The 17,045-nt window shown below is 36.2% G+C and overlaps 3 protein-coding genes across 7 annotated transcripts in view; 2 read left to right on the top strand and 1 right to left on the bottom strand.

The window, feature by feature from the left end:
• Positions 1-17,045, bottom strand: part of MKLN1 (muskelin 1) — a 383,297-nt gene that overhangs the window by 55,522 nt on the left and 310,730 nt on the right. For all 5 annotated transcript variants that reach the window (XM_043872031.1, XM_043872033.1, XM_043872030.1 and 2 more), the window contains 2 exons: positions 15,200-15,312; positions 3,653-3,865 (listed from right to left, as the gene is read on the bottom strand). In XM_043872031.1, coding sequence (XP_043727966.1) covers positions 3,653-3,865; positions 15,200-15,312 — 326 coding nt within the window. The remainder of the gene's footprint in view (positions 1-3,652; positions 3,866-15,199; positions 15,313-17,045) is intronic.
• Positions 5,447-5,935, top strand: LOC122674649 (transcription factor BTF3-like). Its single transcript, XM_043873155.1, has one exon. It carries the CDS (start codon positions 5,447-5,449, stop codon positions 5,933-5,935), a length of 489 nt encoding a protein of 162 aa, XP_043729090.1.
• LOC122674030 (40S ribosomal protein S20-like) lies at positions 11,466-11,990 on the top strand. The gene has a single exon (XM_043872036.1). It carries the CDS (start codon positions 11,584-11,586, stop codon positions 11,941-11,943), a length of 360 nt encoding a protein of 119 aa, XP_043727971.1. The 5' UTR covers positions 11,466-11,583; the 3' UTR covers positions 11,944-11,990.

The following is a 17,045-nucleotide window of genomic DNA, read 5'->3' as shown; positions in this document are numbered from 1 at the left end:
GTAGGCTGAGATCTCCAATCTTGTGACTGAAGTTCCTCCTGTCATTTCTTGATTAGCTCATTTTACATTTTCCAGTACTTTATATCAAGCCCTTGGCTCATACTATCTTTTCTTTGAAAACCTTCTAGATACTGTCTCTTAGCACTGAATGTAACTACAGAGAAATCTGCTACCAGTTTTGTTTTACCTCTGGATCATTTTGTCTAGTTGCCCCCAAATGGCTTCTTTATCTTTGAAATTCAATGTCACTAATACATTATCACAGTTGCATTTTTTAGAGTTGAATGCCTAGGGCAATTTTCTGACTATAACACATCCTTTCACACTATGTGGAACAGGCTTCCTCCTTGAGGAAATTCTTCTTGAATTTTATGTATAAATATTTTTTCTGTTCCATTATTTTGGTTTTCTTCTTTAATGTGTCCAATAATGTATATGTTGGCTCTCTTTTGCATGTCTTTTCCGTCTGTACTTTCCTAGCTAGCTGTTATATTCGTACTTGCTTTCTTTATCTGCTTTTTGTATCTCTTATGACCCTCACCCAGTCTTCTTTATGCTCCTTGTAAACTAGTGAAGTTTACTATATTTTTCTTCAATTTCTTCCCTGAGATTTACCAGGCCCAGTTTCACCTGCTCCAATTATTTGGCCATCTCATCCACATTCTTGAATGTACACCTTGTAGTTTTCTTCAGAATTTCAAGTTTCATTAAGTCATTTAATTTACGTCAGAATATTGGAATATAATTTTCATCTGCTGTTAGCATGAAAGAAAGCTTTTGCTACTGTTTTACTTTCACTGTTTTCCTTTAGAGTACTTCACTAAAGATCTGTTTACTACTGATTACACTGTTTACTACTTACTAGTTTTTCATATTTAAATAACATTTCAATATGATTTCCCATATTTAACTGAGCTGAATTTCCCTGCACCAGATAATACAAGATTCCTATGGAGGTATGATATTCTTTCTCAAGGACTTCCTCCTCTATTTCTAATGAATTGCATGGCTTCTTCAAAATATGGAGCTTCTGTGAAGCCATGTCTTCTCTAACTGAACCTCATCTGGCTTAGGGAGCTCTATCTTGAGCCTTGAGCTCCCCCAGTTCCTTCAACGGACATGCAGAACAAGTCACTGTCCCTACTTGTCACGGTGTTTCCATACCACTTATGGGCCTTGCTGGGCATTTTCCACATGGTGAAAAGTCAAAGTGAAAGTCGCTCAGTCGTGTCTGACTCTTTGTGACCCCATGGACTGTATAGTCCATGGAGAGTGTATAGCACTCTCCAGGCCAGAATACTGGAGTGGGTAGCCTTTCCCTTTTCCAGGGGATCTACCCAACCCAGGGGTTGAACCCAGGTCTCTGACATTGCAGGCAGGTTCTTTACCAGCTGAGCCACAAGGGAAGCCCAACAATACTGGAGTGGGTGGCCTGTCCCTTCTCCAGATCTTCCTGACCCAGGAATTGAACCAGGGTCTCCTGCATTGCAGATGGATTCTTTTCAAACTGAGATATCAGGGAAGCCCCCATGTTACTTAACTGATTTCCCCAGTAGCTGCAATGGGTTCAATTTCTGCTCTGCTCATGACACTTCCACTAAGATGTACCTCTGCTAGGCTTCCTCTGCATCCCCAGTTCTCCCCATTAAATAGTTGTGAGCTTCAATACAGCTTCTGGGTATTCCAGTTGTTTCTGGCTAAATTTACAAGGAATTGGGAGTTGTGGGTTTTCTTTGGCTTCTGGTTTTGCTGAATATGTGACTTGTTTTGTTTTCTTGCTTTTTAAAAAATCTTTCTGTTTGGTTCTCATTGTTCCTGAAGAATCACACAAAGCAACAATATGGAAAGCTTCAGAACTAAGCTGCCACTATGTCCTTAGGAAATCTAAAAGTCTTTGAATTTTAATTTTTTTAATATGTTAAAATTTAAAATGGCAAAGTAATTTTTAAACATATCTTCAGGCCTCCAGCTTTCTCACGATCCTCTCAAATTGAATGTTAAGTGTCACATCTTAAAGTGTTACAAACAACTCCAAGTAATTTGTGGAGTCGGTTCCAACTTATAACTCTGAATTTGCATGAAACAGAACAGAAAATGCATGCCAGTACATTGTGTTAATTGTTCAAGGTCACAGAAGTAGCTATTGGCTGAATCAGCACTGCAATCCTGGTCTCTTCACCCCTAGTGTCCTGTTAATAATATCTAATGAGTTAAAAATGAAGCATTATTTAACAGAACCTAGGCTTCAGGTGACATTCTATTTTACCAAAGTCAAGAGAAACAAAGGCCCACACGAGCACAACATATGCGATATACTCAGACTACCCCTAAGTTATTCTTTTTTTCAACCTGTAAAAACATAAGCCTCTTTTAGAAAATATATTTGGAACAAGTTGGAAGAAAGTAAATTGTTTCCCTAATAATGTTATCTGTTGATGTTCTATTTTTAAAAGATCAGAGCAAATCTAACTTTTTTGGAGCTCTTATTTTCTACATGAACAACACTGAGTATGTCAGCAAGAAAGTGCAAAGTTTCACAGAGATGGGTTATGTATAGCCAGCTCAAGTTACAAATTCAATCTGGGGAGCACTCTCAAGACTAATGTTTTTTATTTTCCACCCACCACATACTCGGTAGGCATATAAGCCACTCCCCTCACCGTTCTCCTATAAAATCTACTTGTTAATATAAATATGGCAGGAGGAAAGTTTTAAAGAATTAACAAAAATTGGTAAAGAAGCAGTAGATAAAGACTTTGGTTTTAATGCCTAGATATTAGACATAGATTATGTCATAAATTCTAATACCACCCTCCAATTTCTCAAGTACTGATATAATGCTTTGTTCATTAATAGTATTATAGATTTTTTAAAAAATATTTTTCTTCCCCATACTCTAAAAACTTTGGACATGGGCTGAGCCAAGCAAAACTGCCTACTGAATTCAAAGTGGTTACTATTTAGTCTGAAGTAGTACTGACCTAAACTGAACTGATACGAAATAAGAATTTAAAATAAAAGAAAGAATTCAAAGACAGATAACAATGATAACAGGGATGATGAGAGCTATACACATACTGATATCTAAATGGTTTATGAGACTGCTATATGTAGTCTTCTTGTTTACAACATCATTATATGACTTCTACTGGTCCTGAATTTAAACTTCATCTAGTACATGCCAAATTCTTATCTATCTTATACTGAGTTTGTGATTATACACAAAAGTAAATATATTGTACTCACATTGGAAGAAACACTCTATATTTCAAATCCTTGAACTCATTATAAAGTAATTTAAAATTTTTCAGGAATGTAGAATAAAAAATTTTAAATTTATTGTTATGATTTATGAATACCATAGAACTAAATTTGCTTTTCTTCACATGTATTGCTCCATGTACTCTCTATAAAGTTTGCAAAGATTAACAACTGTGTTCTGAGATCTTATTACTTTATTTTGTACCAAATAAGAGGAAAAAAAATTTAAGGAATAACTTTAAACCACTGAAACAATAGTATCTTTTATTATCTGTCATAGGTATTTGTGGTAGAAATCACTAACAGAAAACTCAGCATAACATCTGAAACTCAAAGAGTAAGAGAGCTAAGCACTAATTAATTCCACCATATAGTTATCTATGCACCAAACCTGATGATCAAACACTAGTTTCGGTCCTCCATCAGCAGCAGTATCCTCACTGAGTAACATCCATGTGTTTGTGTCAATGTCGTAACGATAGAAATCACTTTTCAGAGATTTGCTGTTCCTCACAGAGGAATCCAAATAACGCCCCAAAGTGTAGATTTGCCTTCGTTGAATGTCAATGCACATTTTATGACATGATCTAGCACTAGGACCATTCTGTGGAGAGCAAACAAAAACAAAAACAAAAAAAAAGAAAGAAAAAAAATTCAAAGAATAAATAACAGAAAACAAAATTAAATGCCTCTTTTTGCTGACTTTCATGAACAAGTTTGCTCAGAAACTTGATCAAGTCCAACTAATATATGTCCAATATTAGACTTAAGTCTCTATAGAAAAATAAAAGAAGCAATAGGAGACACAAATCTTAGCTTAGAAATGTTTAAACTATCAGGAAAGATGAGAGCAACTATTTTCTATTCTATGGCACTCTGTTTATAACACTTACATGGCTTCTAATGTACATTCCATTACATTTTAGTCATTTGTGTACAGGGCTTAATTCTTTTGTACATGTCAATCTACTCAAAGACACATTTGGTTTTTCAAAATATTTTTGTACACTTCATCAGAATCTAGCATAAAACAGATACTCCAAGAATATTTAGAATTTCATAACTGGTAGTTCGGAACCTTAATAAAACTTGTAGTTTGATGTTCTCCTTTAAAAAATAAAGACACAGAAGCTCAAAGAAGAAAGATATCCTCTGGAAAGTAGGAAGCTAGTGACAGAAGCAGAATGAGAATCCAAGTCTTTCACTTCTTCTTCCACACTTTATATTATATAAAATTGACTCTCCTGACAAGATAAATAATTCAGCTACATTAAACAAATAGGGAACAAAATGAAGAACAGTATATTATCAACAGAAATTAATTAGTTGAGATCACTTGTATCACATGACAAAACAAAAGGTTAAAAAAAAATTGTAGTATAAGGCTAAAAAACAAATTCATGAAAAAAAAATGTAACGTCAACTGTGTAGGACTGGATTAGTTGAAAGAGGGAAAAGGAAAAATAACTTGTATTTGTTAAATATCTCCTAAATTCTACCTATATTATTAGTATGTATGCATGTATATATTTTATTTATCCTTGTAACAACTCCATAAGGAAATAATATCACCATTTCACAGAGTCCAAATAGTCTGTCTACAGTCTAAGATGGAGAATCTAAGACCCAGGGTAACCAAGCCAGAATCTACTCTTCCATACTGTTTTCTCCAGAAGATAAAAAGAAACAAAAGCAAAAATATACTACAGTATATGTGGTTATGACTGAGATGGAAGAATTCCTGACACAGAAACAGCAGAGTTGAAGTATAAGGTAGAAATACAAAGCCTGTGAATGACTGACAGAGAACTGAATATAATCTTGCAAGCATTAAAGAACTATTACAGATTTCTAGAGAAGGATACAACATAAAAAAGCAGTATTATAGGATGAGTAATTCAGCATTATTTAGATTAGATATAGGAACAAAAATATCAGACAGGAAAAACAGTTTGACATTCGTGTTGAGTATTGATGTTAATTACTATTTTAAGATTATTATTAAATATTTTTGTCAAGGAAAATCTGCAGCAGAAAGGCAGAAATTTTATTTAAGAAAGAATTTCCGCTCTGGCTGCCATGTTGTGCCCCCCACATGTGTGCCCCTAATTTCAGCTGGTCTGCGGGAGACCCCCTGAGCACCAAATCTAATCCCCCAGGGAAGGCCCACTTCCGTTCCAGCAAGATGAAAGAAACTATCGTGAATCAGAATAAACTCGCAAAATGGCAGGCACAAGTGCATATTAGTGGGAAAAAAACTGCTAGCAGAAAGAAGGTGGTTCTTAGAACAGTCACAGCAGACAATAAAGAAATTTCAGTTCTCTTTAAAGAAGTTGGAGGTATAAACAGTATCTCTGGTATTGAAGAGGTGAAGATGTTCACAAACCAAGGAACAGTGATTCACTTGAACAATCCTAGAGGTAAGGCCTCTCTGGTAGCAAAGACTTTCACTGTTACAGGCCATGCTGAGACAAAGCAGCTGACAGAAATGCTATCCAGCATCTTAAACCTGCTTGGCACAGAGAGTCCGACCAGTTTAAGGAGACGGGCTGAGGCTCTGCCCGAACAATCTGTGGATGGAAAAGCACCACTTGCCACAGGAGAGGATGATGATGATGAAGTTCCAGATGTTGTGGAGAATTTTGATGAACCTTCCAAGAATGAAGCAAAGTAAGCCGAGTCAACTTCTGAAGAAGATAAATCTTGAAGAAGTTATTGGGAGCTGCTATCTTATATTATGACTGCTCTTTAAAATTTTATGGATCTAATAAAATCTAGACCTAGTATTTTTAATCCCAAGCCCCAAGACAATGCAGCTCTTCGCATTTTTTGCTTGTATACAATTCATTCTTTGCAGCTAATTAAGCGGAAGAAGCCTGGGGATAAAGTCTGAAACGAAAGTTAATAAAGTTCTTTACCTGGTTAAAAAAAAAAAAAAGAAACAATTTCCTCTGTAATTAAACAATTTCAAAAAGACATATGAGGCAACATATAATGAATCTATGCCATATTTCCTACAGTGTAAAATCTGAAGTTTTAATAGGAGAATAATAGAACTTCTTGCTTTGGTTTAATTAGCAAAAGTGCTATTAAAATGATGAGCAAATTATTTCCTAACTAAGAAGAAAAAAGGGAATAAAGAATAGAAAACAAAAAACTGGGGAACAGAAGAAAAAACAGAGAAAACTAATAAAGTTTTTTTTTCTTTCAAAAAATAACAGAATGATTAACAGAATTGTAAACCAGCAGTAAGGCCAATTTTTTTTAAAGAGAGAGAAAACACAAATTGCCAGTATCAGAAATGAAAGCAGTACCATCAATACAGGCTCACGAGAAACTAAAAAAAAAAAAAAACGAAGAACTATCATGAAAAATACAGTAAAATCTGACTAAGAAGATAAAATGGACATATTCCTTGAAAAAATAACATTAAAACTGACACAAGATAAAAGAAAAAATCTGAAGTCATTTTATCTCCTGAAAATTTGGATCCATAATTTTAAATCTTTCTACACAGAGAATACAGCCACACCTATCTATACTGGTAAATTTTATCAAATACTTAAGGAACAACCAGTATCAATTATACAAAAACATTTTCAGAAAACAGAGGAAGAAAAAGACCTCCATTTTTAAAACCTGTATTCTATTCACTCCTAACACATATTTTATGAGGATGACATAACACTGAAACTACACTACAAGGAAGAGGAGAAGTAACATACAGAAGCTAGTACACCTCATGACCACAGACACAAAACATCTTTAACAAAATATTAAATAGAATACAGCAATATATAAAAAGAATATTTCATAACTAAAGGGGGTTTATCTGAAAGATGCAAAGTCAATTTTACATCTGAAAATCAATCAAGGTACTCTGCCAAGAATAAAGGTGATTTCCCTGGTGGTCCAGTGGTTAGGACTTGGTGCTTTCACTGCCAGGGCCCGTGTTTAACCCCTGGACAGGGAACTAGGATCCCACTAGCTGGCAAGGTCAAGAAAAAAAGAAAAGTGAAAGAATAAAGACAGAAAATATACAATCTTAGCAATAAATATTATAGAACCAAGCACATGATAAATTTAACACATACTCATGAGGAAGAACTCACAGCAAACTAGGAAAAGAAATGAACTGCCTACATCTGATAAACAAGGTATGACCATCCTAACTCTAATTTTCCACTTAATGGTGAAATACAGAATGCTTTCCTGCTAAGATCTGAAACAAAATAAGGATGTCCATCCAGTGCAGTAAGACATTTAAAAAAATTCTAAGAGTGGAAACAAAGAAGTTAAAATCACCTCTACCCACAGATGACAGGACTGTTTAAAACTTCCTAAGAAATCAACATAGAACAAAAGACAAACTATTAGAAATAATTAAGTGGATTCAGAAAAGTGATGATACAAAAATATTAAAATATCAATTTACTTTAGTATATTATCAGTAAACAAGCTGAAATTTTAAAATGTTTAACTTTCATTTACAACAGCAAGGAAAAGCAAAATACACTGGGGTCCATTTAGTAAAAAAGACCTCGAATCTGCAAACTCCAAATGCTGAGGGATAATGAGTAAGACTTAAATAGATGGAAATTTAGCCCTGTTCATGGATTAGAAGGCTCAGTATCATTAAGACATCAATTATCTCCAGGTTGATTTATAGATTGAACACATATCCAATCATAATTTCAAGAGTGTTAGAAACCAACGATGATTCTAAAATCTATGCGAAAATGCAAAGGACTCAGGTGAGTCAAAATAATTTTTAAAAAGAACAACAAAAAGGTCTTACATTACTTGATCTAAAGTCACACTGGAATATAAATAGATTAAAGGATAATGGGGCAGATCAGAATATCCTAAAAGACAAATATACTTATATACTCCATTGATTCTTGAAAAAGATGCCAAACAGGGAAAGAAGATAGGAAGCGACCAGAACTCTCAAACATTTCTGGAAGGAATGTAAAACAGTACAACGACTTTGGGGAAAGTTTTAACAGTTCCATCAACGGATGCTAAAATAGCAAAAGTTTGATGGTGCTGCTGCTGCTGCTAAGTTGCTTCAGTTGTGCCCGACTCCGTGCAACCCCATAGACGGCAGCCCACCAGGCTCCTCTGTCCCTGGGATACTCCAGGCAAGAATACAGGAGTGAGCTGCCATTTCCTTCTCCAGTGCATGCATGCATGCTAAGTCGCTTCAGTTGTGTCTGACTCTGTGCAACCCGATGGGACAGCAGGCCGGCAGGCTCCTCTGGCCATGGGATTCTCTAGGCAAGAATACCGGAGTGGGATGCCATTTCCTTCTCCGGAAAGTTTGATGAGTAACACAGTATTTTCACAGTCTCAAAATGTCTCCCCTCAAATTACTTAATCATGGAGTAGGAAATCTGGTGAGCACCTCAGATAAACTGATGTAAGGTGACTGTCTCCTGACAGGACATATTGAGGAGGACCTGATGTTCCCACGTGGCATCCCAACTAGAAATGCTTAACCTATATCCAATCCTAGGGAAACATTAAACAGACCCAACAGAAGGACAGTCTACAAAACTGCCATATATTCTTCAAAAATGCCATGGTCAAGAAAGACAGACAAGTCAAGGAACTAAAGGATACTAAAGAAACATGACACTGACATGCACTGCATTATCATGAACTGAGTCCTGGGTCAGGGACAGAGTTGGGGTAACAGTAAGACACCTATAAAGGACATTAAGTAACTGGAGTGGGCAGCCTTTCCCTTCTCCAGGGGATCTTGCCAACCCAGGGATCGAACCCAGGTTTCTTGCATTGCAGGTGGATTTTTTTTACCAGCTGAGCCGCAAGGGAAGCCCAAGAATACAGGAATGGGTAGCCTATCCCTTCTCCAGCGGATGGCCCCATCCCAGGAATTGAATTGGGATCTCCTGCATTGCAGGTGGATTCTTTACCAACTGAGCTTTCAGGGAAGCCTATAAAGGACATTAACTAAGGCACTACTGGGATCACTACCTATATGTGAAAAGGGAATGGGGGTTAAAACAGCACTTCAGGGATCTTCAGGGACTCTATAAAGTCAAAGTCATTTTTATAACAACTGCTGTTGTTGTTCAGTCACTAAGTCATGTCTGACTCTGTGACCCCACGAACTGCAACATGCCAGGCTTCCCTGTCCTTCACTATCTCCTGGAGTTTGCTCAAACTCATGTCCATTGAGTCAGTGATGCTATCTAACCATCTCATCCTCTGTTGCCCCCTTTTCCTCTTGCCCTCAATCTTTCCTGGCATCAGGGTCTTTTCCAATGAGTCAGCTCTTCATATCAGGTGACCAAAATACTGGAGCTTCAGCTTCAGCATTCAGTACCTTCCAATGAATATTCAGGGTTGACTTTCTTTAGGAATGACTGGTTTGATCTCCTTGCAGTCCAAGGGACTCTCAAGAGTCTTCTCCAGCAACACAATTTGAAAGCATCAATTCTTCGGCACTCCGTCTTCTGTATGGTTCAACTCTCACACCCATACATGTCTACTGGAAAAAAACATAGCTTTGACTATACAGACGTTTATCGGCCAAGTGATGTCTCTGCTTTTTAATACACTGGCTAGGTCTGTCATAACTTTTCTTCTAAGGGGCAAGTGTCTTTTAATTTCGTGGTTGCAGTCACCATGCACAATGATTTTGGAGCCCAGTAAAATAAAATCTGTCACTGTTCCTAACAATACTATTTTCACTCTTACTCACTTATAAGTGTATGTGATATCTTCCAGAAGCTACATGACTTGTGATATAGCAGCAGACTGAATTTAGAAGCAGATATAAATCTAGCTGCCTTCTCAGTTCAGTTCAGTCGCTCAGTCGTGTCTGACTCTTTGTGACCCCAAGAATCGCACCACGCCAGGCCTCCCTGTCCATCACCAACTCCCAGAGATTACTCAAACTCATGTCCATCGAGTCGGTGATGCCATCCAGCCATCTCATCCTCTGTCGTCCCCTTCTCCTCCTGCCCCCAATCCCTCCCAGCATCAGGGTCTTTTCCAATGAGTCAACTCTTCGCATGAGGTGGTCCAAAGTATTGGAGTTTCAGCTTCAGCATCAGTCCTTCCAATGAACACCCAGGACTGATCTTTAGGATGGACTGGTTGGCGCTCAGCTTTCTTCACAGTCCAACTCTCACATCCATACATGACCACTGGAAAAACCATAGCCTTGACTAGACGGACCGCTGTTGGCAAAGTAATGTCTCTGCTTTTTAATATGCTATCTAGGTTGGTCATAACTTTCCTTCCAAGGAGCAAGCGTCTTTTAATTTCACGGCTGCAATCACCATCTGCAGTGATTTTGGAGCCCCCAAAAAATAAAGTCTGACACTGTTTCCACTGTCTCCCCATCTATTTCCCATGAAGTGATGGGACCAGATGCCATGATCTTAGTTTTCTGAATGTTGGGCTTTAAGCCAACTTTTTCACTCTCCTCTTTTACTTTCATCAAGAGGCTTTTAGTTCCTCTTCACTTTCTGCCATAAGGGTGGTGTCATCTGCATATCTGAGGTTATTGCTATTTCTCCCGGCAGTCTTGATTCCAGCTTGTGCTTCTTCCAGCCCTTCTATTCCAGCTGCATTCTATGCAGCCACAATTAAAGAGACTTAGAAAACTATAAAACAGTGCTACTTGACATATGATGCCTGTCTTAAGGAAAAGCATCTATGCAGTTGTTTTAGTTGCATGGTGATCTAGCTGCTTTTTCCACAAAACATGTATTTACTCAAAAGAAAACTAACAATCCAGGTACAGTTATTCAGACATTTTCTGAAAAATAAATGAAGTATTTTACTTTGAAGGAGAACAACTGATAAAATCTGTTGCCAATAATAAAATGTACGTTTTAAAGCAAATTTAGAATTTTAGAAAACTTCTACCTGCCACTGTGATTGTGATACCTTCCCAACACATAAAAGACTTTCCTAATGAGACTGATAGTGATATTAACAAATGTGGTTTGGTATAATAAAATATGTCAACATCTGAAGACCTGACTAACTCACAGAACCAGTATTTTTCAAGTGACCATCACACAAGTAAGAAAACAAGCACAGGAAAAAGACATATTCAAAGAGCAATGCAGACCAGTGGCTCTTACTGAACAGAACGCAAAACACTAGCTGACGGGGTCTCACAGTCAACAGTGCGATCACCTTTAAGAAGCAAACGACAGCTCTTTGAGGAAGACGCGGTCGCCGCTGCAGCGGAGCTGAGTAGCCGGCTGCTCTTGTTCCTGACTCACCGCTGTTCGCTCTCGTCGAGGAACAAGTCGGTCAGGAGGCCACGCCGCAGCCATGGCCTTTAAAGACACCGGCAAGACTCCCGTGGAGCCAGAGGTGGCCTTTCACCGGATTAGGATCACCCTCACCAGACGCAACATGAAGTCTCTGGAGAAGGTGTGTGCTGACTTGATCAGAGGCGCGAAGGAAAAGAATCTCAAAGTGAAAGGACCAGTTCGGATGCCTACCAAGACTCTGAGAATAACTACAAGGAAAACTCCTTGTGGTGAAGGTTCTAAGACTTGGGATCGATTCCAAATGAGGATCCACAAGCGACTCATTGACCTGCACAGCCCTTCTGAAATTGTCAAGCAGATCACTTCCATCAGTATTGAGCCAGGAGTCGAGGTGGAAGTCACCATTGCCGATGCCTAAATCAATCTTTTTAATAAATCGATAATCAGTTGTTAAAAAAAAAAAAAGAAGCAAACGATAATCTGTCAGTTTGGGGTAGAAGATCAGAAAAGAATATGTGCTAGTACATAAAAAGGCTACAATTAAAATACTACTCAAATACTACCACTAAGAATATTAATATTCTTTCCAAGAATATATAAATGCGAGGTCCAATTTTCTTCACATATTTTACGTAAAACCATATGTTGTAAAAGATGACATGCAAAAGAACATACGAGAATCTAGCTGCCTTCCACTAAGCTAGGTATTAAAGATATTTATGAAAATGCAAAATTAAAAATATAATTTGTTTTGAACCGATAAAAACTTATTTGCATATATACATGAACATTTAAAATAATTATTCTAAAAGCTGAGCCATTCTACTATCTTTCAATCTACTACGTGTTATTAGGTACATTACTTAATCTAAATGAATTAAATTACTTGTGTGTGTGTGTGTGATTCAATATTTTTATAGCTTCTACTCCATTTAAAGTTATTACAAATTAATGGTTGTATTTCCCTATGCTGCACAATATATCCTTGTTGCTTAATTATTTTACACAACAGTAATTCTGCTTTTTAATTGTATATTATACTTTTAAAAAATATGCACCGAAGTATCATTAAATAATAAAAGTTGTACTTACTGTACTAATTTTGTAGAAAACAAAATTAGATATATGAACCTCTTCAATTTTGGAAGGAATGAGCATTTTGCTAGAGCCATATATCCTCATTCACTTCACTGATGAAACAAAGGTTTTTAGGTGTTTAAATGAAGTAAGTAATAATAAACTATAATAAATCTTAATTCCAATACTGGATAATCAACTTATCTCTACTGACTTGAAAATAACAGAAAATTGTTCTTATCAAAATAATCTACTATTAATTGCATTCTAAATATTACTCAGAATATTACATTAATATTACTTTTGAGGTCCCCTATAATTCCCCTCTCCTGCCAAAGCAGCCACTCTCCTAATTCTGTATTTATCATTTCTTTGCTTTTCTCCAGCATTAACTTTTTATTTAACTTATCTGAACTATTTACTCACTACAGAGTAAGCATCCATGCCTTAAGGAATTAAGAGTTTCCACTGGGAAACAGAAATGTAAACCAGTCATTGTAGTACCCCGCTAAAGGAATGTAAGGGGTTAAGTTGTCATACCAAAGGAAGCTTCCAATTCTGGTTGGGGAAGTCAAGAAAGGCTTCACAGAGGAACTGAAGTGTGAACTGTGTTTTAAAGGGTAAGTAGACATACACTAGGTAAAAGCTGAGAGCAGGGGAGGACCAGACTCTGTTAATTCCAAACAGGGAAAGAACAAATTGCATACCAAAAAACACAGGTGAGAATGTTGACTACTAGCAACTAAAAGTACGGCTAGCACAGTCAAATAAATGAGGCTAGAAAAGTAGATGGGGACCAAATCATGACGAGAAATTTGAAGTTTTCACTCTAAGCAAATAGAACTAAGGTAGCTACATTTCTTTATTATTGTTGTAGCTGTTATTACTCATACTTCCCTGATCTATGTCCCTGGGTAGTGCCACGCATCACCCAGTAACTGTGGACTTGATCACATGACTTCTTTTGGGAAAATGGGACAATAACAAATTTAATGACACGCATATGTCTACATCATCCCCCCTGCAGCCTTGCCCCTACATGAGAGTAAGACTCATGCTAGCCAACAAGAAGGTGAGTGGCTATGCAGGGACTATGCAAATAGTCCCAGAAGCTATTCTAGACTAGAGACAGTCAGCTGACTCCCAACACATGAGTGAGCCCAGTCAACCTACAGACTTATGAAATACTTATTATTATATGCCACTAAAGTTTTGTGGGTACTTGTAATATATGGAAGATATTGTGATATATGGAATGCAGTAGATAACTGAAACAGACTGAGACTAATTATGGAGTTTAAGCAGAGATGCTACGTGGCCCAAAGAAAAAGATTTTTTAAAAAGACTATGTTAGTGAATGAAGACTAGGTTTGGAATCAACAAGGGAGGCAAAAAAAGTTTAAGAAAGAAACCACAAAGCTGAAAGGAACAGAGAGGAAAAAATATCTGAAACTCAATACTGGGTGCTAGAACCAGTGGAACTTAGGCCTTAATTCAACACATTCAGTGAAGAGAAAGGATTTCAGGATGAATTGTAAACTTCTTGCAAAAACAATTCAGACACAATCAATCTAGATTTAAAATAGTTTAAGAGAAATAAGAAAGGTATCCTTTTAAGATCTGCCTTTGTATTTTTTAGGAGAGAAATGATCATTTCAGAAAATAGTACTTAATACTGAAAAGGCAAAGGCCGTTTTTACAGGGATAATAATAATTTTAAGATCTCTTCAGAAAGATTAAAAAATACTCAAATGATTAACAAAGGAACATACCAAGTAAGCAAGAATCCAGTTTCCTAAGATGAAAGACATAGCACCAGAGTTTTTAAAAATGGCCTTCCTAGATTAAAATTGGTGGCTTTGAATTAAAGTCTTTTCTTCTTCTTTTCATTTGCTGTTACAATTGTTTAACTAAAAACAACTTCTTTTTCACCTTGTAATCTGAAACTGCTTGGATGGAAAAGTACAATAAAAAATTCTACAAAGATATTAAAAAAAATACATGAATATGTACCTTATAGCAGTGTATAATTAATTATATACTTATGTAATTCAAAATCATAAATTCAAGACATTCTACTCGCTATGGAAGTTTTATGTGCATATGCATCAATAGACAGACTCACACATGAATACATATAAACAATTTTAGTTAAAAATAAAATATATATCATTTGTGGAAACTGATAATACAGTCAAATAGTGAGGGGCCAAAGTAGTAAGACAGTGAGGAATCAAAAGCACGTATTTCCAGAGGAAACAAAAATAAATGTACAAAATAAGAGTAGAGGTGACAAGAACATGAGAAAAAAGATCATTTATACAGTTACATTTTAACTAAAGTGGTTAAAATCTAAGTTACATTAGATACCAATTTCTATTTTTCTCTATAAAATAGATTTATTCATGTAACTGTAGTTCAAGAACCTGTTATAGAAGCTGGAATGCAAGAATACTTAAGTCAAACTTGTCACCACAAATTCTTCTGCTACCACTGCTGACATACATTAGAAAAGAACATAAATCGCTCAGAAAGAGAAGTGTATGCCCACACCCCTATCGTAATAAAGATGGGTGAGAACTCGTCTGAAAACTTGCCTCTTTCTCAGTGTCTCTAGAGATACAAGTCCACTGGTTCTCTTTCACACTGTACGCCCAGAAGTCAGCAAGATCTTGCGTTCCATCCCAGCCACCAAACAAATAAACAGTCTCTGTGAAAATTAGAAAAATATATTTAAAAAAATAAACTTAAGAACAGAATTTAAGCAAAGGCACCCATATTTAGCCAGTGCTTCTAAGATCATATAAGAAGGTACCTCTAAGTAACCTTAAAAATGAGATTTTTAAACTGGTAACATTCCAAAATATAAACTAGCATTTCCTAAACATAAGCATATGGAAAGGCTGCTGCAGAACCAGTATTTTGAGAGATTTATAAATATGAAGGTAACTAAGAGGCATCCCCTAAGATTCTGATTCCAAAGGTCTTTTGTGAGTAAAAAGAGGCAGTACTTTGACAGTATCCAAGGGGAATCCTGATGAGCAGCCAGTTTAGGATCTTCTGTGTTAGGCCATGAAAAGTTTACATTTACCAGCTTCTCAACAATGCATCTTCAGAGTCTTTAAAAAAAAAAAAATTCCAGAGGAATATATAGTGGGGAAAAAAACTTCGCAGTAAAACTGTTTTCTACTACAATATCAAAAACAATAGTTAAAACTAGCTGAGTTGAAGTTAGATATCTTAAGAATAAAGTGATGCATAGCCTTGATATTCCCATGGAAATTGGGGGAAATAACTGCAAATATATTGATTTAACTCCTCAGAATTCAACTTTTAAGTCATTCCAGGTATCCTAAAAATTTGATTTCTTCTAACTCTGAAATGTCTATTATATCTATGGACTTTATCATGTGACAAAACATTTCTTGCTCAGAGACTAGTGAGAATTTTTATATACAACACTGTGAATCATCCACTTTCTTTATAAAATAATAGTGCCTTTCTTTTCTTCAAATATTTATCTCCTTTGTAAATATCTTATGTCTACAGGTTATACATACCTACCACTTTTTTAAGTTAAATAACATGTTACAGGAAAACTATAAAGCCATCTACTCTCTAACTGACATGACCGAAGCCTATATATATGGAGACTGTCATCTACATTACATCCCACCATGAAGGGTTAAAATGCAGAGTGCATATGGAAATACTGTAACACTACTTAAGAAAATTCCTGCCATTCATAGAGATATGTCATGTCAAAAATCATATAAGAGATTTTTGTCATGTTTTCAAGTAATTTCAAACTCTAAGTGAATCTTCTAAGTGAAAGAACCTAGGGGAAATCAAAACAAAGCTTTTGGATAAGAACAGACCACTGGAACCATTCTAATGCTAACTCAGTAATCATGTATAGGTCACTTCACTTGCCTGGGTCCTGGTTTTTTCATTTATAGAACTCTTAGTATGGTGGTAAAGATTTTCAGATGTAAGTTACACGAAAACATTCTGAAGACTATTATCAAGCACGAATAGCATTTCTACCTTTAAAACATGCATACACACACAAAATACTTTGTAGTTACTAAGCACCACAAATGCAACAAAAATAGTATTACTGTATCTGTTTCCATGTCTAACTCAGTACATAGAACACTTTCGGCTCTGTACAAATGTGAAATAGTGGAAACTAATAAACTGCCATCTCTCAGAAATACAAAACAATCCATTATCATTAGTTAAGTAACATTCTATTTCCCAAATGACATACAGTAATGCCCAGATACTGAGAATTTTACAGGAAAAAATTAAAGAATTTTCATCTGATATAAAAATTATTTGCCAAACCCCATTAGATTCTAAATCCTGGAGAGGCAGAGGGTATATAACTAAAATAGCAATAGCAATTGACCTTTTGTTTTAATAGTGTTTCTGGGCAAC

Source organism: Cervus elaphus, chromosome 18 (genome assembly GCF_910594005.1).
Source record: "Cervus elaphus chromosome 18, mCerEla1.1, whole genome shotgun sequence".
NCBI lineage: Eukaryota > Metazoa > Chordata > Mammalia > Artiodactyla > Cervidae > Cervus > Cervus elaphus.
The sequence above is the reverse complement of the archived record's forward strand: the minus strand, read 5'-3'. Positions and strand labels throughout refer to the sequence as shown.

Excerpts from the sequence above, each read along its gene's own strand:
- LOC122674649 (XM_043873155.1), top strand. The coding sequence starts at position 5,447 with ATGAAAGAAACTATCGTGAATCAGAATAAACTCGCAAAATGGCAGGCA.
- LOC122674030 (XM_043872036.1), top strand. The coding sequence starts at position 11,584 with ATGGCCTTTAAAGACACCGGCAAGACTCCCGTGGAGCCAGAGGTGGCC.